General features: G+C 34.2%; 1 protein-coding gene across 1 annotated transcript in view; it reads right to left on the bottom strand.

Moving 5' to 3' along the window:
* Positions 1 to 25,821, bottom strand: part of LOC107718567 (sarcalumenin-like) — a 30,152-nt gene continuing 4,331 nt past the window's right edge. Inside the window, exons 2-7 of the mRNA XM_016525686.1 lie at positions 17,541 to 17,636; positions 15,823 to 15,918; positions 7,795 to 7,830; positions 3,183 to 3,299; positions 2,860 to 3,093; positions 1 to 1,565 (exon numbers count right to left, since the gene is read on the bottom strand). Coding sequence (XP_016381172.1) covers positions 754 to 1,565; positions 2,860 to 3,093; positions 3,183 to 3,299; positions 7,795 to 7,830; positions 15,823 to 15,918; positions 17,541 to 17,636 — 1,391 coding nt within the window. The 3' untranslated portion in view covers positions 1 to 753. The remainder of the gene's footprint in view (positions 1,566 to 2,859; positions 3,094 to 3,182; positions 3,300 to 7,794; positions 7,831 to 15,822; positions 15,919 to 17,540; positions 17,637 to 25,821) is intronic.

The following is a 25,821-nucleotide window of genomic DNA, read 5'->3' as shown; positions in this document are numbered from 1 at the left end:
GAGAACCCCAAATGGATCTTCTATGGCATTGCTGCGAAAACGTCCTTTTGGAACCTTTATTGTGGTACACAAAGTGGATAAGTGGAAATGTGAAAGAAACCAAACCCATATGTATCATAACATGCAGTGTAAAAATGCTAGTAGCTTATCAGTCTGAGGAGAAAAAAAATAATCATCCATAGTTACTAACCTATATAAGTGAACAAATCAACCCGAAAAACTGTGGAAAAAAATGCATGACTGGGGAACTCATTATATAATCAGTATGTTTAAAACATGGCAATTGCATCACTGTTGCATTTTGGTTCACATTCAAGGCAGCTGATACCTGATTTTCAGTCTCAGGATATTTTATTTTTGCTATTTTTTACATTTTTTAAGTGTGTGTCAGCCATTTTTGTTTTCCATGCGTACACGTTTTCGCTCCAAAACTGCAGACAGTTTATAAAAGTAGTGCGGAAAGAGAGGAGAGGTTTTTTTTGGCGCGCTCTCCTCACATTCACAAGAAACTCCGCCTCAAGACTTCACAAGAACCTCCCTCCACCCATTCCCAGAATCCCCCGCCCTCAAACGTCCCCACACACAACCTCTTCACGCAAAAAACAGTCCTGTGAGATCCGTCTCCATTGACTCGAAACGGACCCGCGGCAGGAACAGGATTAGCTCCACTGCTCCTCCTCGGTTTGTTCGCTCCACCGTCCCTCCTTTCTCGTCCTCCTTCTCCTCGGTCTCCCTCCCGCCTGGTTTCTTCTCTCAGTTTCGCCGGTAGCGGTTCTTGGGCTTTTCCCCGCAGCCGGTGGCCTCGCAGGAGGACAGGGTTGGGTTCTTGCTGGAGTTGATGCTGCCGAGCAGAGAGGGCAGTTCGTGGGAGATGGCGCGCTCGATCTTCTCCAGTAGACAACCGCCCATGTAGGAGCATTGGGCCGACAGCTGCTTGAAGCTGCTCACCGGGTTGATCCCGAAGAAGTCACGGTAAGCGTCTCGGTTGGGCAGGTCAAACTTGCTGACGTTGGTTTTGGCCAGGATGGACTTGAAAATGTAGAACTTGTCAGGATCGTCCACAATCTCTTTGAAGACCAGTTCGGGGTCGCTGAAGAAGCTCATCTTCTCCTTGAAGGTCTGCACGTAGCGGTCCACCAGGAGGGCGTGAATGCGAACGCGGATGCCGTGCTGGCGGATGAAGGCGATTTTGTTCTCAAGACGGTTCTCGATCACCTGGTTCAGGTCTTCCAGCAAGGATATTTCCTCGCGTTTGAAGAGGTCGCGGCTGGTGTCCGGCGCGTAGTCGTAGGGCCAGAAGGAGCTGACGTAGACCCGAGGAGGCTCGGTTACATTAATGAGGGGCGCCAGACTCCAGAAGAGGGCGCCGTAGACGCGCATGAGGTCCTGGGTCGCCAAGCTGTCGGCTTTATTGAGGATGATACGGATCTGGGACTCCCGACCTTTCAGCTGCCGGAAGAGCATCTCTAACTCGAGACCGACGTCCAGCTTGGTGGGATCAAACACCACAAAAATGAGGTCTGCGCGATCGATAAACCACTGGCACACGTCGTTGAATGGGTAACCTTGAAGTGGGAGAAGAAATATGTAGAATTAATTATGATGCATAGATTAAGATGATAAATACTGGTATCTGAAGGGTTTTTAAAATCAAATTTAATGCTTTTAAAGACCATCTCAAATAAATTTAATAGCGTACATCCATACAGATTAAACCTATACAATCGCAAAACAAATCATGTATTTCACATTCAGTGAAGACTTAATACAGTTTATCAGCAAAACAGGGGAACTGCGAGTTTAAAATATTAAAGACATGTTTTATTCAATGTATTTTATTCATGTACCAATATTAATACATATGAATTAGGTTGACATATATAGATAACAGATTTTGCTGACATGATAATGTTTTTTTTTAATAAATAAATAATAAACAGGTTGTAAAAATCTGTGTTATTTTAGCATCACTGAGATACTTTTAAATTTTTTAAGTTTTTATTTTTGTATTTTCAGTTTTCATGTTACCGTAATTTTAAAGTTTTAGTACTTTTTTTGTGTTTTTGTTGTCATTTTTATTAGTTTTTTTATGTCTATATAGTTTTATTTATTTTCTATTTCAGTTTTAGTTATTTTGAAAAATGAAAATGAGAAATTTTGCTTTGGCAAAACTAGCTGAAATAAGTAGCCTATAATAACCCTGGTGCCGGTACTAGTCATATCTATATACTGAATGTGTTAAATAATGTTGTAAGTTTTTCCTTCCTAAGATGTTGAGGGTCCTAAGGTGTGCACCAACTCATTTAGAGCGTCTGTAATGAGTCGATTTCATGGCTTTGTTTTGATGAGGTTGACTTTGGAAAAAACACGTTCTGAAATTTCGAAATTATCGTACATTATGGGATTTTTTTCATTATTGATCGCACAGTTTGTTGTGTAACCAAAATACCAATAATAACCAGAAAAAGCTTTTATGCATAAAGACGGACATTTCATTACAAAAAAGACTGAAATACACAGGGACTCTTATTTTGAAATGTCTATGCGTCACTACCATAGACTGTATAAAAACAGGTCACTACGAACAGATGAGAGAGATAAAATATGCAATAAACACTGTCATAACCTGTAGAATGTGCGATGGTGAAACATGCACTGCTCATTTTTATTTAAATCAGTTTAATGCATTTGAGTTCAATGAACACCTCTTAAATCAAAGACCTCTTAAAATGATAATAAAGACTTTTACTATTACATTTAATACATTTATATGACTTCAATTTAGGTTTAGGACTTTTTAAGGACCTGAGGGAGCCCTGAAATAACGGGAATCAATGGATACAATGGAGAAGTCTGTACCTCTCTCCTGCTGCTTGCGGTTCTCAATGATTCCAGGCGTGTCCACGAATGTGACCCTCTCCAGGAGCTTGTGGGGCATCTCGATACCAACCAGCTTCTCCAAAAAGTTCTGGCCGAACTTCTCCAGCGGGGAGAAGGAGCGAGAGCTGTCGGCAGCCATGACGATGCCCTCCACGGTGCGGATCTTCTCACCATGCATGATGACAGTAAACTCTGAGGTAGTGGGCTCAGCACCTGGACGAACAGAAGATGATGCCGATTTGTAATAAAACAATATTTTAATGCTGCAAACCACCTGAGAAGCAGCACAGACAACGGTTTACCCGTGTACAGCTGGTACGGGGTGTCCTGCAAACCCAACAGATAGTTGACCATGGAGGACTTGCCCACACTCCAGGGTCCGAGGAACAGCACCATGGGTTTGGAGGTGATTTCTCCATCTGTTTGAGAGAGAGTTGGAGAACAGTGGCATTTACTATTAAAACATCTGAGACTCAGGGCAAGAATTCAAGTTCTGGCATGAATGAAAGAGCTCTTTTTCTCTTTTAAAAAGCAAACAGAAATCATGCATGCACTTTTAAAAATAAAAGGTGTTTTATTGGCAAGTAAGGTTCCATGAAGAACCTTTAACAGAAACTTTCTTTTTAGAACTGTCCACTGAAAGTTTCTTTGAGGAGCCAAATGTGTGTGTGTGTGTGTGTGTGTGTGTGTGTGCATGTGTGTCTGTGTGTGTGTGTGCATGTGTGTCTGTGTGTGTGTGTGCATGTGTGTCTGTGTGTGTGTGTGCGTGTGTGTGGTTTGGGGGGGGGGGGCATCACTGGCATCACTGCAAAAATTCCCCTTTTGGAATCTTTATTTTTATTAATTGGTGATTAATTGGTCATTATTGAAAACTTTGTCTCCATCTGTCAAAGGGGAAATTATATTGCAAGGGTTTTTCACTGGTGCTTGTTGCTTATTCTTATTGCATGTTGCTGATTAACTGGTTTTCATCTTTCACCTTAGACCACAGAAAGTAAAGTACCATCACACTGGGGTGCACATTCGCGGAGGAACCAGCAGAAACAGCAAGCGTATAGAGTGAAGAATGCGCATGCAGCATTGTTGAGCTTCGGCATCAGTGCAAGTGAATCAAAATCATTAAGAAACCCAAAACAAGTCTTTAAATTGCTGTGTGAATGCATGTGTACAGATTCTCTAAACCAGATTCTCTTCTTTATGTGGGATTTTTTGCTGAACCCAGTACCTTTCATCAAAACCTTTCTAGATAAAGAATAAGAAGTGTTACAATGAATCTAACTTGAATTTCTTGATTTTTTTTCTAAGAAAATATCTAATGAATGCTTGTTTAAGAGCTCAGATGAAGGAATGAAGGTCATTTCACTCTCTTCAACTTTTCTGTTGTAAAGCCTGAGGACAGAATAAGAGTTCTACAGGAAAAGACATTTCTGTTTAATTAATTGCAGATAAAGTTATTTCTATGAAGTACTCCAGAACACAATCGCTCAAGGCCCCTGCAGCTCTACAACCGTGTAGAGGTCAAGGAGCTCGGCTAGCAGCGCAGAAGAACCCAGTCTCATTAAAGATAACCTGAGAGCCACCGTCAAACCTTCAGACACAACATGTGACTCCACACTCTTAGGCCCTGTCCACACGAACGCGGTTATTTTTAAAACCGCAGCTTTTTCTACGCGGTTAGGCCATTCGTCCACACGTAAACGCAGCACCAGTTCACTGAAACCGAACATTTTTGAAAACGCCTGCCAGGGTAAGGATCAGTGTTGCCAGATTGGAAATGTCCAAGTGTCGTACCAGAAGCTCAAAATTATCGCATTTGGAAGAAAATTATCGTACACGAGTAAAAACGTACAGAATACAGCTATTTATCTACTAGACTAGAATAACAACTTTTTGACACAACCTTCAAATTACCACAATAAATAATTAACTATGCTAGGGCCCTATGAAATATGTTTTATCTTTTCCCAAATTCCATTTTTTTTTAAATTCCAAATTTAATTTTTTTTGGATTCTGTTTTTTTTATTTTTTATTTTTTTTTATTTTTCTGGACTCCTTTTTAAATGGTTAAATTAAATTTTATTAATCAAAAGCACGTCTAATTAAATAATGAAACGTATACAATTCAACATCAAATCTATTAAAAAGTTTAACAAAAATTACATGTTTAGGGTCTTATGAAATGTTCTATTTTTTTCACCTTGTTTATTGTTACCGAATTCTGTGTTTCAATATGTCTAATTATTTGAATGCGTAAAAACTACTTTTATTTATAGCCTTATGAAATGTTTTTTTTTTTCTTTAGAAATTCTGCATTGTGTACTCTACTGAACAATAGTAATACATTTCTGGCAGAAACTATATATTTTGGACTCTCAGAGCAGTTCTGGGGATATTGTTCATGTATTTATGTCCTATTTAGTGAGAAGGCAGATCACGCGTGCTTCAGTATGTGTGTAGTAAACAAAACCGCGTAACATTCATTCAGCCCATAGACTATGATTCAGACCGACACAGAACATGCAGGATTTATATTTAAATAGCCTTTTTGCGGCTTAATATTTACAGACACTAGTCCATATCATGATTTAAGTGTAATGACCTTCCTTTGATTAATTCATCCAAACTTTGACAAATTCCGTGACATTCCGCGTTATAGAGTAAATTCCGTTGACTGGATTCCGCAATTCCATCCATGTTTTCCGCATCGCGGAACTCCACCTCTGAGTTACTGTCATCAGAATCCTGCGTGTTGCCAGATGTTGAGGGTCCTGAGGTGTGCACCAACTCATTTAGAGCGTCTGTAATGAGCCGATTTCATGGCTTTGTTTTGATGAGGTTGACTTTGGAAAAAACACGTTCTGAAATTTCGAAATTATCGTACATTATGGGATTTTTTTCTTTATTGATCGTACATCGTACAGAGGTCAAAATTATCATACAAATACGATAATTATCGTATGTCTGGCAACACTGGTAAGGATTTTTAAAAACTCCGGCTGCAGTGTTGTCGTGTAGACAGCGAAACCGGCGTTTTTGGCTTGTGACGTCGGCGCCTGCGCTGTTATCTCCGCCTACTGGAGACTTTTTCAGGCCTCTGATTGGCCAACATGGCTTTACGGTTGAGATTATATCGCCACCTGTTGGTTTGGCACTTGACAGTGCTTCATAGCATGTGTTTGCGTTTTCATGTGGACGGAGATTTTTTTTTAAACGGAAGAAGGAAAAACTAAAAATACCCGTGTACGTGTGGACATGGCCTTAAAAATAAAGGTTCTTTATTGGAATTGATGGTTCCATGAAGACCCTTTAACATCCACGGAACCTTTCAAATGCACAAAAGGTTCTTTAGATGATTAAAATGTTCTTCATACCAAGAAAAAATGGTTATTTAAAGAACTGAAAGGTTCTTTGGGGAAGGAAGCATCGAAAATCCTCTTTTAGAACCTTTAATTTTAAGAGTGTTGGATCTTTATTGCAGTAAGTGCAAGTCAATTTTGATATAAGCATCTGACATAAGACAAATAACCCACCCATATTTGCATGCCAGGACTGCACATGCAACCAACACTGATACGCCAATGAACTTTAGCCAGAGTAGATGCTATATATCTAATATGCTGCAAATAAAATCAAGGCTATGAGGGACGGAAGTGCAGACTATTCAGAATGTAACTTAATATAATTATATAACTTGTCTAATTTGCACAACCTATGTTTTGTGGCGTTTTGATCTTCTAGTGTACGTATTTTCAGGGTTTTGTTGGCTGAATATTTAGTTCCCACATACACAACAGTAGAACATATTCAACCGATTGTCATTCTCGCTGTCTTTTTTTATTTGGGTCAAATTAGACATGTCATCTACTCTGACTAATATCTAAGGTTTTTTAACACCAGTCAAAAGTTTGGGGCGGTAAGATTTGTTAATGTTTTTGAAACTCTCTTCCACTCACTAAGGCTGCATTTTTGTCATCAAAAATCCAGTAAAAACAGCAATATTGTTCAGTTTCAAATAACTGTTTTCTATTTGAATATATTTTAACGTATAATTTATTCCTGAATTTTCAGCATCATTACTCCAGTCTTCAGTGTCGCATGATCCTTCAGAAATCATCCTAATATGCAGATTTGCTGCTCATAAAAACATTTGTATTATTATCAATGCTGAAAATAGTTGTGCTGCTTCATATTTTGTGGAAACCGTGATACATTTTATTTTTCAGGATTCTTCGCGGACCAGAAAGTTCAAAAGAACAGCACTGATTTGAAATAAAAATCTTTTATTAATATTATAAATGTCTTTACTGTGTTTACTTTACTTTTGATCAATTTAATGCATCCTTGCTGAATAAAACCTTAAAAAAATCTCATTGACCCCAAACTTTTGTAACAGATACATCAAGATGAATTGCCAAGCACTGTTTATTACACACACCAATCCATAAAACGATGCTATGAAATAAAAACCTGTGCAACCCACATTTTGCAGACTTTATAAAATATAAACAGTCGTACAGTAGAGATGATCAAATGAACGGAGACTTCGATTAGTGTTCAGAATGAATTCAATTAGACAGTTTGATTAGTTGGATGAAGAAAAACAGCTGAACCAAATCTAGACTTTCACCCAAATCTGCTGGTTGAATTGTTGCATGTGCCACTGGATGATTTGAAACACCAAATTCACTTGCTAGTTTTATATTCTCCCCCCCCAAAAAATTGCTACAGTTTTGCTCTTTCCAGTGGCTGATTGTCGACTGAGCAATGCTACACGCTGACATATAATGGCACTTTGTAATTAGTGCTCATTCAGTGCTGATGGTAATTGGGCAGATGAGCGCTAGCTGGCGTTACACTGCAGGGGATCAGAGACGCAGGCAGTGGCATGCAGTGAAGCGCCCCATCATACCCACCTGTGGCAGAGTCCCCCAGTGTGCGTCCAGGATAGGCTGTTTAGTGGCGGGTGATGTCGGGGGAGGAGAAAGGGATGAAAATGACAAGTGTGAGGAAAAGTGCAGGCAGAGGAGGAAGAGAGAGAATGTGAAGGGGTCAAAGAGAGAAGGTGAGGAGGAGGACAGAAAGTGACACTTTTCCTGTATGCGATGAGCTGAAATGTGTGTGGATGAGGATTGATGGTCGTCCAGATACAATGATTTCTAGAAGAGATTGAACACACACCGCAACAAATCCTATTCTTATAAATAAATAAATCAATATTTTGTCTTGTTTTACACAAAATGTATAATATTTATTTGTAAATGTAATATATGAATGGGTTAATCTAAGAAAATATTATAAATAAATTCAATAAAAAAAATCAAATTCATTTGTTTTCCACACAAAAATAAATAAATTGGTTAATCTCATGAAACGTTTGACATATTTTACCCCAAAATGACAGTCATATTTTGTATAAAAGTAATATTTTGCATTATTACTGTTGTGCAAAAAAATCTCAATCTTTTATTGTAAGATGAAACATTGCATATACAATTACAATGTCTAATAATATTTAATTTAAGTTTTAGTTGTAGTTTTTATACAATGTACACTGTAAAAATGACTTTTTGAACTTGGAAGATTACTGGAGTATACATTTGACAAGAAAATACAATTTCAGTCTTTCAACTTCAAAATTTCACATTTATTTCAATGTGTTACTTTCCCCTTTCCATATAATTGTGTGTGAAATTTGCTAGCAGTTTCTCAATGAAAATCGTTTGTACACCACATTTTTAGTGTTGTATTTATTTGTGAAAAAAAATTTTTTTTAGCACATTTTTAGATCTGTTTTACAGAAAATTTGATGTTTTGCATAACAGTAATGACCATTATTCATTACAGAATAATCTTAATTTTCCTTAAAATAGGCTTCATTTTCTTTTTCCAAAATAGTTTCTTATTTATTTATTTTATTATTTATTTATTTAGATTTTTTTTTGCTGCAGATTTTTTGGTGAAATATGATCTGTACATTTTCAAAGATTCAATCCAATTACATTTTAACCAGATGAATTCATGTAAATTCAATAAAATCACAAGAGTTCCAAAAGGAAATAAATACATTAATTAATTGTTATATCCTCCTGACTACCAGGAAAAAAAACAGTTTTGTGAATTTAGCATTTTGTCATGTCATTACATTGTTTAGAGCATAAGAAAAAAATTGAAAAATGATATTTTATTCATATGTTACGCCATGTCCTCTGTAGAAGACATCGGGACTTTAAAAAGTCCTGTTAAGGGTGTTACACTTGATCACTAAATTAATGTCAGACATTTTTAAAGACCAAGGAGAGGGAGTGGTCATGGTGAAACATCCAATCATTTGGTATCTCTGGAAAGCCCCGAATGTGCTCTGTACAGGACATCCAGACTTATGTCTCAGAGAAATCACTAAAACATAATGTCCTCTTCATTGCTGGTAGTCAGGAGGATATAACAGTCTAATCTCTAAAAGCCTAAATGTACCAAATTAAACATAAATCACACTAAACATATTCTTACTTTTTTTTTTTTTTTTTTTAAATAACCACAGCCATTTATGGTTGTGCTTTCAAATGTTTGGTGGAAAAACAGTATGTATCTGCACTGAACTAATGTTTCTTGTGATGTGATGGTTTAAGACACACGATCTTCCTTTGATCACCAGCAGCAGTAGCCTTTGATCACACTGGCGCTCAGATGATATCTGATAGCTTGTTTCAGCTTCTTTCTGCTTCCTCACAAGAATAAAGGTCAGTTTTGCATTACTGCGGTGAGTGTAGGGGTTAAATACCATGCTGAACCACAAGGGGGCAAGCTGGATCCCAGTGTTCAGTCAGGGGTTAGCAGTGAAAGTCACAACCTACACACACCGAGCAGCTTTACAATAATAACTCGCTCTTGTTTATCTCAACTTCATTTTCATACTCAAACTACTAAGGGAATACGTAAATCTGGTGAATGGGTTAAAACATTGGGTAAAAAACCATATAAAAATACTGAATTTAATGTGCACAAAATAGTACAAAAAATGTTTTGGGCTTATGTTATCACCAACAAAAATGTTGCGTATTGTAAAATAAATAAGTAAATAAATACATCTGACAACTAATAGCAATATATATTAAGTAAAAGCCAAAATGTAAGGTCCAACAATTAGTTTTTTTCTAAAAATGAAATGAAAATTCTATACAGCCATAAAATCTTAATTTTGAAAATGATATAAAACTCTAAATGTTTATAAATTTTGTCACATATTATTTGGGATATTTTCTGAAAGTTTGAAGAAACATCGCTGAAAGTCAAGAAGTCAAAAGTTCAATCCATTCAAAAGCATAATATAATATAAAGAAAATTATGCTTTTGTATTGTGTCTTTGTCTATTTAAAAGTTGAATTATGCAAATTATGCATAATTCATAATTCATTTGATTAAATATCCATACATATGCAGGTTATGAACATATCACAAAACAACTATTGGGCTTGTTTTAATGTTATGACCAACAAAAAATTGCTGCGTACTGTAAATCAATCAATAAATAAATAATACAACTAATAGTAATATATATTAAGAAAAATCCAAAATGAAAGGTCTAAAATGGCCCAATTTATTTGGTGAAAATTATATACAGCCATAAAAATCTCAATTTTGGCATTTATTATTTGGGATGTTTTCTGAAAGTTTGAAGTTGCAAATTATTGTTGGAAGTCAAGAAGTCCAAAGTTAAATTCATCCATAAGCATAATATAATATAATCAGAATAATGTATCTATATTGTGTAAATGTTTAAATATTAAAATTCTTCAAAATTCACAATTCATTGTATTAAACATGCAGATTATGAAAATGTCACAGAAAACTATTGGGATTTAATATGAATGCCAACAAAAATGTGTCCCGTATAAATAAATAAATTAATTAATAAAGTTTAACAACTAATAGTAATATTAAACAAAATCCAAAATTAAAACATGACCTAATTTATTTAGTGAAAGTGATATAAGTTTTAGTCATAAGTGTAAATGTTTATCAATTTTACCACTTATTTCAGATATTGTTTGTGATAAGTATTGCTCAATGTCAAAACGTCAAATGTTCAATCCATCCAAAAGCAGTTTAAGCCTGCAGAACCTCCTCTTTCATAAGGTATTACTGTATGAATAATTAAAAACAGAGACAAGCTGCACAAAGGATATTCATGAGACATTGGTACAGACTTGTGAGGACTCGAGCACATCGAGGTCTTATATAAAGCGAGGGCTGTTGAGAAACTCCTGATTGCTTTCAGATGGAGGCTTGGTCCCCGTGTGTCTTCTATTAGAACTCTCTCTCTCTCTCTCTCTCTTCCTCTGGTTTCTGGCCTCCCTCGAGCACCAGTGCTGCTACAGCTGTGGAACGACGAACCGCACATGTGTCGGCTCAAAGAAGCCACGATACTCAGATACGCCAACGCCTCTCATCCAGCGGGGGAAAACCCTTTAGCTTCAATTAATCCTGCAGTTCACTGTCTAGAGGGATTTTATTTACCAGCTCTAATGCATCTGGAACTTTGTGAGGGAAATGGAATACTCATATGAAAGAACCACATTTGCTGATGCACACGTCACACAGAAAACGATGTTTAAATATAGCTGCGAGCGACAATTACTGGGCTCAGAACACCAATGGTGTGAGGTTAGGACAGATTATTCAAAACTGTTTATAAATGATTGCATTAGTATTTAATTAAATACACTGAAATTTGACACAGCAGCCCTGGGTTCTTCCTTATGAATATGATGAAGGCAGCTTGAATGCTGTGGGTTGGTTTGGATGATGGAGAATGATATAATGGATCAACATTCATATAATGCTACTCAAAAGAACATTTTTTGGCCTAAATTTAAAATGTATGTATTTGAAGGGTGTTACACTTGATCACTAAATTAATGTCAGACATTTTTAAAGACCAAGGAGAGGGAGTGGTCATGGTGAAACATCCAATCATTTGGTATCTCTGGAAAGCCCCGAATGTGCTCTGTACAGGACATCCAGACTTATGTCTCAGAGAAATCACTAAAACATAATGTCCTCTTCATTGCTGGTAGTCAGGAGGATATAACAGTCTAATCTCTAAAAGCCTAAATGTACCAAATTAAACATAAATCACACTAAACATATTCTTACTTTTTTTTTTTTTTTTTTAAATAACCACAGCCATTTATGGTTGTGCTTTCAAATGTTTGGTGGAAAAACAGTATGTATCTGCACTGAACTAATGTTTCTTGTGATGTGATGGTTTAAGACACACGATCTTCCTTTGATCACCAGCAGCAGTAGCCTTTGATCACACTGGCGCTCAGATGATATCTGATAGCTTGTTTCAGCTTCTTTCTGCTTCCTCACAAGAATAAAGGTCAGTTTTGCATTACTGCGGTGAGTGTAGGGGTTAAATACCATGCTGAACCACAAGGGGGCAAGCTGGATCCCAGTGTTCAGTCAGGGGTTAGCAGTGAAAGTCACAACCTACACACACCGAGCAGCTTTACAATAATAACTCGCTCTTGTTTATCTCAACTTCATTTTCATACTCAAACTACTAAGGGAATACGTAAATCTGGTGAATGGGTTAAAACATTGGGTAAAAAACCATATAAAAATACTGAATTTAATGTGCACAAAATAGTACAAAAAATGTTTTGGGCTTATGTTATCACCAACAAAAATGTTGCGTATTGTAAAATAAATAAGTAAATAAATACATCTGACAACTAATAGCAATATATATTAAGTAAAAGCCAAAATGTAAGGTCCAACAATTAGTTTTTTTCTAAAAATGAAATGAAAATTCTATACAGCCATAAAATCTTAATTTTGAAAATGATATAAAACTCTAAATGTTTATAAATTTTGTCACATATTATTTGGGATATTTTCTGAAAGTTTGAAGAAACATCGCTGAAAGTCAAGAAGTCAAAAGTTCAATCCATTCAAAAGCATAATATAATATAAAGAAAATTATGCTTTTGTATTGTGTCTTTGTCTATTTAAAAGTTGAATTATGCAAATTATGCATAATTCATAATTCATTTGATTAAATATCCATACATATGCAGGTTATGAACATATCACAAAACAACTATTGGGCTTGTTTTAATGTTATGACCAACAAAAAATTGCTGCGTACTGTAAATCAATCAATAAATAAATAATACAACTAATAGTAATATATATTAAGAAAAATCCAAAATGAAAGGTCTAAAATGGCCCAATTTATTTGGTGAAAATTATATACAGCCATAAAAATCTCAATTTTGGCATTTATTATTTGGGATGTTTTCTGAAAGTTTGAAGTTGCAAATTATTGTTGGAAGTCAAGAAGTCCAAAGTTAAATTCATCCATAAGCATAATATAATATAATCAGAATAATGTATCTATATTGTGTAAATGTTTAAATATTAAAATTCTTCAAAATTCACAATTCATTGTATTAAACATGCAGATTATGAAAATGTCACAGAAAACTATTGGGATTTAATATGAATGCCAACAAAAATGTGTCCCGTATAAATAAATAAATTAATTAATAAAGTTTAACAACTAATAGTAATATTAAACAAAATCCAAAATTAAAACATGACCTAATTTATTTAGTGAAAGTGATATAAGTTTTAGTCATAAGTGTAAATGTTTATCAATTTTACCACTTATTTCAGATATTGTTTGTGATAAGTATTGCTCAATGTCAAAACGTCAAATGTTCAATCCATCCAAAAGCAGTTTAAGCCTGCAGAACCTCCTCTTTCATAAGGTATTACTGTATGAATAATTAAAAACAGAGACAAGCTGCACAAAGGATATTCATGAGACATTGGTACAGACTTGTGAGGACTCGAGCACATCGAGGTCTTATATAAAGCGAGGGCTGTTGAGAAACTCCTGATTGCTTTCAGATGGAGGCTTGGTCCCCGTGTGTCTTCTATTAGAACTCTCTCTCTCTCTCTCTCTCTTCCTCTGGTTTCTGGCCTCCCTCGAGCACCAGTGCTGCTACAGCTGTGGAACGACGAACCGCACATGTGTCGGCTCAAAGAAGCCACGATACTCAGATACGCCAACGCCTCTCATCCAGCGGGGGAAAACCCTTTAGCTTCAATTAATCCTGCAGTTCACTGTCTAGAGGGATTTTATTTACCAGCTCTAATGCATCTGGAACTTTGTGAGGGAAATGGAATACTCATATGAAAGAACCACATTTGCTGATGCACACGTCACACAGAAAACGATGTTTAAATATAGCTGCGAGCGACAATTACTGGGCTCAGAACACCAATGGTGTGAGGTTAGGACAGATTATTCAAAACTGTTTATAAATGATTGCATTAGTATTTAATTAAATACACTGAAATTTGACACAGCAGCCCTGGGTTCTTCCTTATGAATATGATGAAGGCAGCTTGAATGCTGTGGGTTGGTTTGGATGATGGAGAATGATATAATGGATCAACATTCATATAATGCTACTCAAAAGAACATTTTTTGGCCTAAATTTAAAATGTATGTATTTGAACTGCATATCAAATTTCCTTAAACTTAATACACTTAATGTGATGCATATTTGTCAGTCATAAATGAAACCGCTAAGATTTCTGCAATACTGTTAAAACCAGGTTTATATATTTATCATCAATAGATCAATTTTGTTTCAATCTCAGACATTTTCAATAATTGATTTGAACACTGAAATACTATTATAGCTTTTATTAATATTTTGAATTTGTTTTTATTTTTAGATTTTTAGTTAAGTTTTTCATTGTGTGTTGTAACGTTTATTAGTTTTTGATTTTTTTTAATGTCTATAAAGTTTGTTCATTTTTATTTATTTCAATCTCATACTTTTAACTAATTGAATACTGCTTGTTCCACAGCTATAGCCATATTTTAACTAAATAAATGTAACTGATTTCACAGTGAACAGATTTATGCTGCTTCCCAAGTAATTATTTTAGTATCACTGAGATATTATTATAGTTTTTATTAATATTTTCATTAAAATTTTAGTCATTTATTGTGTTTTTGTCATTTTTACTAGTTTTTTTTATTTTTTTAATGTTCATAAAGTTTTTATTTTTATTTCTGTTTTAATTATTTTTGTTTTAAATTTAGTTAAAGCTTCAGTAATTTGTTGTGTGTTTTGTCATTTTTCTTATTTTTAATTTTAGGTAACGTTTAGATTATGGAGGGCCAAATTATAAATAAAATAAATAAATGAAAAAATGAATGAATGAATAAATAAATAAATGAAGAAATGAATGAATGCATAAATAAATAAAGAAATTAATAAATAAATACATAATTGAATAAATACATAAATAATTAAATAGTTATATATTTATTTATGCATTTCCGAATTTATTTCTGCATTTATTTATGTATTTAATTATTTCATTATGTATTTAACGATTTATATATATATTTCAACATTTATTTAATTATTTAATTTTTGAGTAATTTGGCCCTCCATATTAGATAAGGTTTGTTATGTGATTAGTAATTGTTATTAGTTTTCATGTTCATTTAGTTTTTATTCATTTTTACTTCAGTTTTAGTTATTATAGTACATAAACTAAATGAAAATAATAAATATTTCCTTGACAACATGCTCAAATAAAAAAATATATAAAAAACTTTTATATAAAAGTATTGAAAATGTTTGGTTTTTTTTGATGGTTTTTAGTTTTAGATAAGTAATAATAACTCATGCATTTTGAAAATATGATTATTTAAATGAAATCAATAGATCCGAATAGTCAACTATAAATTATGATTAAACAAATCTTACCTGTTGCAATACTGACAAATATGCATTACATTAAGTTTATTAGCTTACGTTAACATTTTATATGCAGTTCAAACACATCTTAAATTGAGGCCTACATATGCTTTTGAGTGCAGACAAATACGCACGAGACGGTACCTGAGATCTCATGCTGTCTCAGCTCATTGTACTTGTAGGCCTGTTCCATGGGCCTGATGGAGTTGTGGTAGATCTTCCTCAGCCTCTGCAGAGCAGCTGAAAGTTGAAAACAGAGAACAAACAAAGAGCGAAAGCTGAGTATGCCATCCAGCACATGACACAGGGGCCGAGCGCAGAGAGGAAAGACTGCAGATGGTGCTGAGGATAAAGCGTTTGGGAAGGAAATGAGAGGAGACGGTAATGTAAACAAAGCTAAAAACATCGACGTGCCTTTCTGAGGTAGTAGTCGAGTTTGGAACGGATCCGGTGAGTCAGATAACTACTTTCTCCTGGTAGCTGATGTGACATATGGACTGAATAATCCATTGTTGCCCTCTTTTATGGCGAGTTCAACTCACAAACAGCAATGACTCAACATGATTTCATGCTTCGCAGCCAACAAGCTGCGCAAAAACTAGTTTAGCTGAAGGTTTTGTGCCAGATAAATGCTGCCGTGATTGTAAAAACAAATTATAATGTCTGATAGTTACTTTAAAAGATTTTGCCTCCACAAACAGCTTCAGTATTGTAGTTTTAGTGAGATTGATATCAGGAGTTTTTAAACTGTGCAGTGTTATGTTATGAAAAAAATCTTAACAATCAAACAAAAACTTAGCATTTTTAAGTATAATTGTATAAGTCATTTCAACTTAAATTACATTAAAAAATCAAGTTGAATTTGATATAATTCTAAAAAATAAAAAAGTTGAAATTGCTCAACTTTTTTTAGATGAATTAATGTTGACATAATTTACATAACTTGCCATGACTTACTGATTATATCATTTTTTACAGCGTATTTATATTCTACTAGCATGTTTATTAATATTTTTAATTAGTTTTTATCTGTAATATTTTCATTTTTAATTTTAATTTAAGATTTAGCTATTTTGTTATATGATTTTGTCATTTTTATTAGTTTATATATATATATATTTTTTTTTTCAGTTTTAATTTCAGTGATTTTTATACTTAAACTTTTTTTTAAAACTTCTTTTAGTTTCCAAGATAACTGTTATAATTTTAGATTTTTCATCTAATATTTATAACTCAAGTCAATGAAAATTATTTTAATAGTTTTAGTAAACAACAACAAAGGTGCAGAAAGAGGTTTGAAAGGGAGCTGCATAAAATGTAAAAAATTATAAATATTATTTTTATATCAATATTAATATATTTTATTTATTATTAAAATAAAATGGTTAATTTGTAGCTCATTTACAGAATTTGATAACATTACATTTTTTTATACTTGCGGAAATCATAAGATATTTTTTGTTAATACATTTGAATGGAAAATGTTTTTTTGCAGGTTTACATATCTAACATTACTCTAATGGGTATAAATAATATAAAAAATATTAATAATTTGCTTTGGTTTTAGCGTAAGTGTCCACACAGAACACACAACATGTTTTCTTTATATCACACCTAATATGATATAAATATGATATTTTAATATGATATTTTGTGAGCAGATCATCCTATTTCTGGGTCCTAGGCATTGAAAAGTTTGAAAACTTTTGGTTTGAACTGGTGGTTATGGTTATGCTGTTTCATATCAGCAGGCTAGTGTGAAATGTTGCTTAACCCAAGCATAGTGTGAGAAGCCTGTAAACTGAAATGAAATGATGTGTTTATGTGTGTATCTGTCAAAGACACGGGCTTCACGTCCTCACCAGCATAATCTCCAGCTTTCTCATCTGCCGCGAGCCTCAGAGTTTCCTCGATGTGAGATCTGTCTCTCAGGATGGATTCCAGAACGGCTTCCTCCTCTGCAGAGAAACCAAAAGGACACAAGTTAACATTTCCTTCGAAGCCTGAGGAAATCTTGCCCAGCAAGCCACAACGGGCCATAATTCACTGCAGCAGGTCTTCCTGAGGTCTCTGTGATTAGTATCCTGTGATAAAACCATCCTTTTTGTCTTTGCCAAGCCCCATCGACAAGCTATCTGTTATTTGTGTGCCGACGGCTGTATTTCTGGATGGATAAACATCGGTTTACAAAGAGTTTTACAGACTTTAAAACACCTTGTAAAAGGTTAATATGACCAAATGTGCATGGCTGGCCCAGATTGTAGTCATTTGTCTTAGAATATAATAACAAATGCATAAATTTTAAAGGCCGCTTCACACCAAGGACTATAACGATAAAGATATCGTTTTAAGAAAATCTTTCTAAATGTAAAAGAATAGCAGAGTCCACTTATTGGTCTTATGAAGTATTCTAATTTGTTGAGATAGTGAATTGGTGGGTTTTTGTTAAATGTGAGCCAAAATCATCACAATTAAAAGAACCAAAGACTTAAACTACTTCAGTCTGTGTGCATTGAATTTATTTAATACACGAGTTTCACAATTTGAGTTGAATTACTGAAATGAACTTTTCCACGACATTCTAATTTATTGAGATGCACCTGTATAACAATAAGGACTATTGTTGGAATCCCTTTCAGAACGTTTTTTTTACCCCCCGCTGATGAATGATAAAAACTTTGACAGCCAATCAGAATCCAGGTTTAAAGAGCTCAAACATTTAAAGGGCAGATGACAAAACTGCAGCGCTGATGTGGATGTTATAGTTATCGTTCTCGCTGTGAACAGGCCTAACAGCATAATCATTCACTTTCATTTACAGATTCAGATCCAAATTTATTTACACATTTTCCTTTAAAAACTTTCAGAAATAATGTTATGCAGTTGCTAAGGTGTTCCGAGTGTCTTCTGTACATTTTGGGGGTTTTTTTCACCCAATTTATTATCCAGTAGACAAAGAAATCATAAAAGTCTGGTGACTTCAAAAAGCACACCTACTCTCAATAAATAACATATTAGGGCTGTTCACACTTGAAATAAATAACCCTGGGTAATTCTGCTTCACGTTTCACACTGCTCATAATTCACTCTTGACTGTCCAAAACACGTGAATATGAGGCACGGGATTGGGAATCTGTTGCTAAGCAACTAGTCGTAATATTCTAACACGGCTTCGTTTCACATCACGATGCGGATTAAAACCGCAAGAGGTGGTTTCAGAACCACGGGTAAGAAACGGTACTAATACCGCATCTAAGTTACAAATGTGAAACGTTCCTTTACCTGGAGTTACCCGGGTTTAGAATGACAAGAATGACAAGGGTTAAGCACAGTGTTATAATCCCTCATTTGAGTTATCATTCATGTCCATATCACAAGTTTAACCCTCTGGTATTGTTCATTTGTGGGTCACACTTGTGTTGGTCATGGTTAAAAGTGACCGAACACCTGAAATGTAACTTTTTTTATTTTCAGTACAAATCAATGTAATATATTTTTGTTCAATAATTTTTTTTCTGTTTTATTTTGTATTTTGAGAGAATTTCATGATACTAATTAATATTTATGCAATAATTATGATAATTTTTTTCCCCATTGAAAATAATCCAACAAAAAAAAAATTATAATATTTTTATATTACTTATCAATCATGGCAGTATTTCATGTTAAAATAGAGACAATGCCTTTAAAATCCAATTTTTGAAGGCAGATTAGTTCCATCTGGTGGGAGTTAAAAAATAAAAACATCTGCAATTCCATGGTTTAGCCACTAGATTCCTATAGAGCTCTACATAAAAAGGCTTATAAATTCTCTAGTGGTTTTTAGACATAAATACCTATTTTTTATTAAGTTGTGGCCTTGGATTTATATTTAGACATTCTCAAAGACAACTTTTTGTAAAGGTTTAGATTTTTTGGTTTGAAATGTCAGTTTTTGCATTAATTTTATTACAGTCAAACCTGAACACAGAGAAAGACATTTTGTTACACATAACATCAAATTCAACAAAATTGCAACAAAAATGAACAGGAATGCTTTATCAGAGGGTAATCAATCTGATTTCAACCTCTTATTTGAGTCTTCTGGCTCAGTTTTGCCAGTGTTACAGACACCAGTTCATATGTGTGTATGATAGTGTGTTGTGTGTGTGTGTGTGTGTGTGAGAGAGAGTGTGTGTCTGTTTTGTACTCTTGATATTTTAGTGTCACCCCTGTGCACTCTTTTTCTGTCGTGAATGATTTGTAGATTGTACACACAAAACATTCTCTGTATTTTTGTGTATTTCCTATTCATTTCCAACGGCGGTCATTTGTGACCGTGAACAACACAAGTGTGACTATTTCATTTTTACAACCATTTAGCTTTTTCGAATCAAGTCCACGATTGGGTTTTTTTTTTGTGGTCACATGACTGCCATAAAAGTCATCCAGTTTTGTACCATTCCGATGAAGTAGCGATTTTTAAAAATTCAAAAAAACATTTTTTTCAGTCTAAAATGACCGAAGGACACCAGAGTGCTAATACTTAACATGAGCAAGAGCATTTGTCTAGCACACTTCTCATCAGGGCATTGTACTATTAATGTCAGACTATTGATATTCATGCCACAGTCTTCCCCCCTCTGTTCATAGATATTACCCACAATGCCACAGGGGCGTTCCTGCCAGGCTGCTGTTATCAAGACCGAAGACATAAATGGAGCCTAATGGGAAAACACCGTGCCTCCACATTTATATTTAGCAGCGCTGCCATTCATTACAGCTTCCTCATATATTAGCAGCACAACATCTCTTTTGGATCAGTCTTATTTATATAAAAAATGAAATCAACCCATGATCTGGTGCTCAAGATACATTTCATATTTTTATTATCAATGTTGAAAACAGTTGTGCTGCTTCATATTTTTGTGGAAATCGTGATAAGTTGTTTCAGGATTCTTTGATGAATAGAAAGTTCAAAAGAACAGCATTTATTTGATGTTTTTGACTTTGATCTCGTCTTATTTTAGAGTATCAAATCTAAAAATATAACCAACCAATGGTCAAGTGTAATGTAGCCTTGGTTTCATAACACAGGGCTGTTGGTGTGGGGACTCCCTGGTTTCATAAGCTGGAGCTTTAATGATGGACACATTGCTACCAAATGATTGGATTATGCCGATAAGAGAGATAACAGACCCTAAATATATCCAGCAGTGGGCAGTTACCCAACAACACACTGTATCGCCTAAGTTTTGTACTGTTTTATGCATGTTTACCAGCAGAACACATGAAGATTTTTCTCAGAAAGCTAGTAGTGCCTAAAGTACTGCCATACATCATGTACTATGGTATCTTCTGAAGTACCATATTTTATCATATATCACATCTTTTGAAGTTGGAGTATAAGTTGATGTGCTGGCATTAATGTTTACTTTCATAAGAAGACATGCTTTAAATTCAGTCAAAAGAGACAGTAAAGACATGTATGATGTTACAAAAATGTATATTTTTAATAAATGCTTAACTTCCTATCCATCAAAGAATCTTGAAATTTAAAAAAAAAAAAATCTATCACAGTTTCCAGAAATATGATGCAGCACAACTGTTTTCAACATTGATCATAATAAGTGTTTCTTGAGCAGCAAATCAGCATATTAGAATGATTTCTGAAGGATCATGTGACACTGAAGACTGCAGTAATGATGCTGAAAATTCAGCTGCGCATCACAGGAATAAATTACATTTTACAATCTATTACAATAGAACGCAGGTATTCTGTATTGTAAAAATATTTCACAATATTTCTTGTTTTACTGTATTTTTAATCAAATAAATACAGCCTTTGTTAGCATAAGTGACTTAAGCGACGAAAACATAAAAAAATAAAATAATTAAACATAATTTAAGAATAACAAGATTGCTTTAATTAAATTACAATTGTTAAATTCAACCCAATACACCGAACAGTGAACCTGTTAACTTTATTCAGCGCTCAGTGTACTTGCTGCTATGTAGTTTGCCTGGAAAGCTCTAGAAGTGAAGTTTGGCTCATCTGTCATCCCTTCCCACAATCCCCTAGTGGCCCATACAGCTAAACGGCGTATTTATTTTGTTCTCAGGTGTCCATTGGCATTTATTTGCGTATCTGAAACTTGCTATGCATGTGTTAGCCTTCCTCGTTGGCTGCCGACGGAAATAACTGACAGCTCAAGAAATATATGCTTAATCAACCTAAAACCCATCTGTAAATGTGGGCCAGCCAGGTCTCTGAAGAGCCCCGCATCTGTTTACATCTATAGAGTTCAGCTCAGGCTGATCAAACCAGCCACGAGTTCACGTTGTTTGCTGTGAATAAGTGCATTTGAACTGAACTGAACTTAATTGCAACTGGACTTATGATGCAAGGGAGAAGTAAAATGAACTGAAATTGAAAGAAATCCAGACATATTTTTAACTAGAAACGCAAAGTTTGTCCAGACAAAACTTTTAATTGGTTGACAAATCCTTGTTTAAACGTTTTAAATCAATCTATCTATATATCTATAAAACAATTAAAATAACCAGACAGACAGATTCGAAAGAAAATGTATTTATATTTAGAGGTGTCAACGCTAATTATTTTCGCATCTATGGCAAAAATATTTTAAATAAATAAAAAAACAAATAAACAAAACAAACAAACAAATACATGCTAAAAGAAATTAAATGTTAAAGGAAATGGTATGAATTATGGAAACCAGTTTAAGCCTTAAATAAATAAATGGTTTAAAAAAAACACATGGTAAAAATCTGTTAATGCATGGCAAAAATATTTTAAACATAAACCGCAAATAAACAACTAAATAATGGTTAAAAGTTAAAAGCTTGTTAATGTTTTTGAAAGAAGTCTCATGTTCACCAAGGCTGCATTTATTTGTTCAAAAATACAGTAAAAATAGTAAAATTGTGAAATATTTTTACAATTCAAAATAACTGTTTTGTATTTGAATGTGTAAAATGTAATTTATTCCTGTGATCAAAGCTGAATTTTCAGCATCATTACTCCAGTCTTCAGTGTCACATGATCTTCAGATATCACTCTAATATGCAGATTTGATGCTCGAGAAACATTTCTGATTATTATCTATGTTGAAAATGTTGTGCTGCTTAATTTTTCTGAGCAGACTGTGATACATTTTTATTCAGGATTCATTTGATGAACAGAAAGTCCAAAAGAACAGGATAAATTTTTTTATTTAAATAGAAATGTACTGTAACGTTCGTCACTTTTGATCAATTTAATGCATCTTTGCTGAATAAAAGTAATTTCTATTCATTTTTGGGGGGGGGGCTAAGTTAGCTAACATAAACCAGCTTGGACTAGCTAGAATGTAAAATGCATGTAAAAGCAACTATTCAAAGCTGGTAGCTGAATTTTCCAACCGGGGTGGCTAAGAAGACAACTTTACTTGACATTTTCCACAGCTGCCCTTTTGTGATTTCTTTTGTAGACTTCACAGTGGCTCGCCGCGGTCAGATTCTACAGCTCAGCACTTGACACGTTTCTCCAGCCTGCTGAGGACTCGCCCCGCTGAACGCAACGCTATTATTGAGAGCAGATGGGCTTTCAGCGCAGAGACTGCAGGCCTGTTGTGATGACACAACGTGCTAGTTAAAGCATACAAGTGCTCAGCCGACACTGGCCAAGTCAAGCTGCTAAAAATACAGCCCTGTAATGTTGAACTCAGCATGGCGCTCAAACGGCGAAAGGTTAGCGGTGAGGTGTGCAGTTTAAATGGGTGAACTGTGAACTATGTGGGGTTTTTAACTGCTAATGTGATGATATAGAAAAGGCCTAGTATAAAACAGACACCTTATACAATGTAAAACACAAACAAACAAATAAACACATAAATGAATCAAGTTACAAGTAAACAGTATTATAAAAGTAAAAAAAAATGGAAAGGAAACCTCTTTATGCTTGATTTGTATGTCGCTTAATATAAAAGTGTCTGCAAAATGAAAACATATGTAAACTAATGAATGAATGAATGAATAAATAAAGTCATTATAAAAATCTATTAATATATGCAAAAATTTGTTATTTTAAATGAACACCAAATAAACAAATGTTAAAAGTAAACTGTGTAAATAAAATGTTTTAAAAATGGCATGATTACGTATGGAAACCTGTTTATACTTTAAAATAAATAAATAAATGTTTTTAAAAAAATATTGGTAAAAATCTGTTAATATATGGAAAAATATCTGTTAAATAAACATCAAATAAATATAGTATGAATTACTCATTGAAACCTGTTTACACCTGATTAAAGTCAATAAAGTTAGCAATTCTAACAGAAAAAAGAATGTAAAATACCATGGTTAAAATGTTAATATATGGGAAAACATTTTAAATTAATAAGCATAAATCAAACAAACAATCAAATATTAAAAGCAAACAGTATAATAAAATGTTAAAGAAAATGGTATGCATTAAGCTAATTATGGGAAACATGTTTAATACCTAATTAAATGAATTAATAAATAAATAAACAAAACTTTAACAAACACATATAATATATTATATGTAATATATTAATATATATTTTTAATATATTAATATATATTTATAATAATACATTTATATAATTAACATTATATAATTAACATTATATAATTAATAAATAAACAAACAATTTATTTATTTATTTATGGTAAAAAGTTGGCATATGTGGATGCCAAAACTTTACAGTAAAAAAAGAAGTGTCATTTTGGTGACTGTATATTTTACATTCCCATTTTACAATTTTACAGTTAGTGTATGTCATTGAATTATATAACATTAATATATAACAGTTATTAGTTATCTGTTGTTACTGCAAGTTTACTTTAAACTCACAATTACTATTTATTTATTAAATAAATCAAATACACTGTAGAAATGTCTAACTCCCTTCACCTTGCAGACCAGCTGAATTGTCACAAAAGGAAATTGTACTTAGTACTAAGGAGGACATTAGTGGCTGTGTAATCTATTCTCGTGCGGGCCAAGTTTAGATCCACACAGTCTCAAATCTATGAAATATCTCCGCAAAGGGTGTCAAGGAGCTACATGATGAGACTCTGTCCCCTCAGGGTGCACAGTATGCAATGACAGTAGCTCCAGCGCCTAATATAGCATCAACACAATCACAAACATATCCGCTTCAAGCGAGCACAATGTTAGCCCATGGGGGTCAGCTTTAATTTAACCCTGTACGCACTGAAAGGACAAATAAGCAAACTGCCAGCATCTGCCGCGGTGTCTATGGACATCCAATGAGCCTGTCGCCTAGCAACAGAGGCTTTGGAAAAAACACAGCTGTTGCTATGGCTCATCCCGCCGGAATGCCACCGGACTGCTGTAGACCGCGGTTTATTGGTCAAATACACACACATGTGCACTTTTGTGAGGAAACATGGTTTAATATCATCCGCTGACCGTATAGGTGTTTAAATAACGGTCTTTATAGGCTCTCTCAATGTTTATGATTGCATAAACACAGATGGAGGCCTTTGAAAAGCTGCAGGTGATTGTTTAGACTTCTAACAACAGGCAATAAATACAAAATGCATTCATTTTCTAACTGTCTAATTTTCTTCTCATGCGAGTAGTATACTTCCAGCGGCCCATAGGTGTGTTTTCCTCTGTGTATTAGTGCAAAAGCCCCGGATCATGTTGCGGATGCAGGAGGTAAATTGAATTAATGTGAGCATGATTAGGGAGGTGAGCCTCGAGCCCGTCTGAACCCGCAGGATTTACCGGCAGCTAGGGAGAGCGTACACAACCTTTACAGCAGGCCAAGGGATTTCCAGGTGAACAAAGCTGCTGTGGGATTAAATGTACTACATTACACTGCAGCTAAACTTCACAAAGTCAAACTTTAAATGCTGTTACAGCCCTTACAAAAAAGTACCATACTAAAAAATAGCAATACCATGGTCTTTTGATATATATCAGTACACTTACAATTTTAATATAGTATAAAATTACATATATAAATTGAATCTTGCATAAAATGATTGAATAAAATATATGATTTTTATTTGAATATACTGTAGTTGTATGTATTTTCCTCCAAATGTAAACAAATATATATATATAAAATAGTATACAATAATTATTAGTTATAATAATTA

Source organism: Sinocyclocheilus rhinocerous, unplaced genomic scaffold (assembly GCF_001515625.1).
Source record: "Sinocyclocheilus rhinocerous isolate Xijiao unplaced genomic scaffold, SAMN03320098_v1.1 scaffold182, whole genome shotgun sequence".
NCBI classification, from domain to species: domain Eukaryota; kingdom Metazoa; phylum Chordata; class Actinopteri; order Cypriniformes; family Cyprinidae; genus Sinocyclocheilus; species Sinocyclocheilus rhinocerous.
This window is presented reverse-complemented; position numbering and strand designations above follow the sequence as displayed.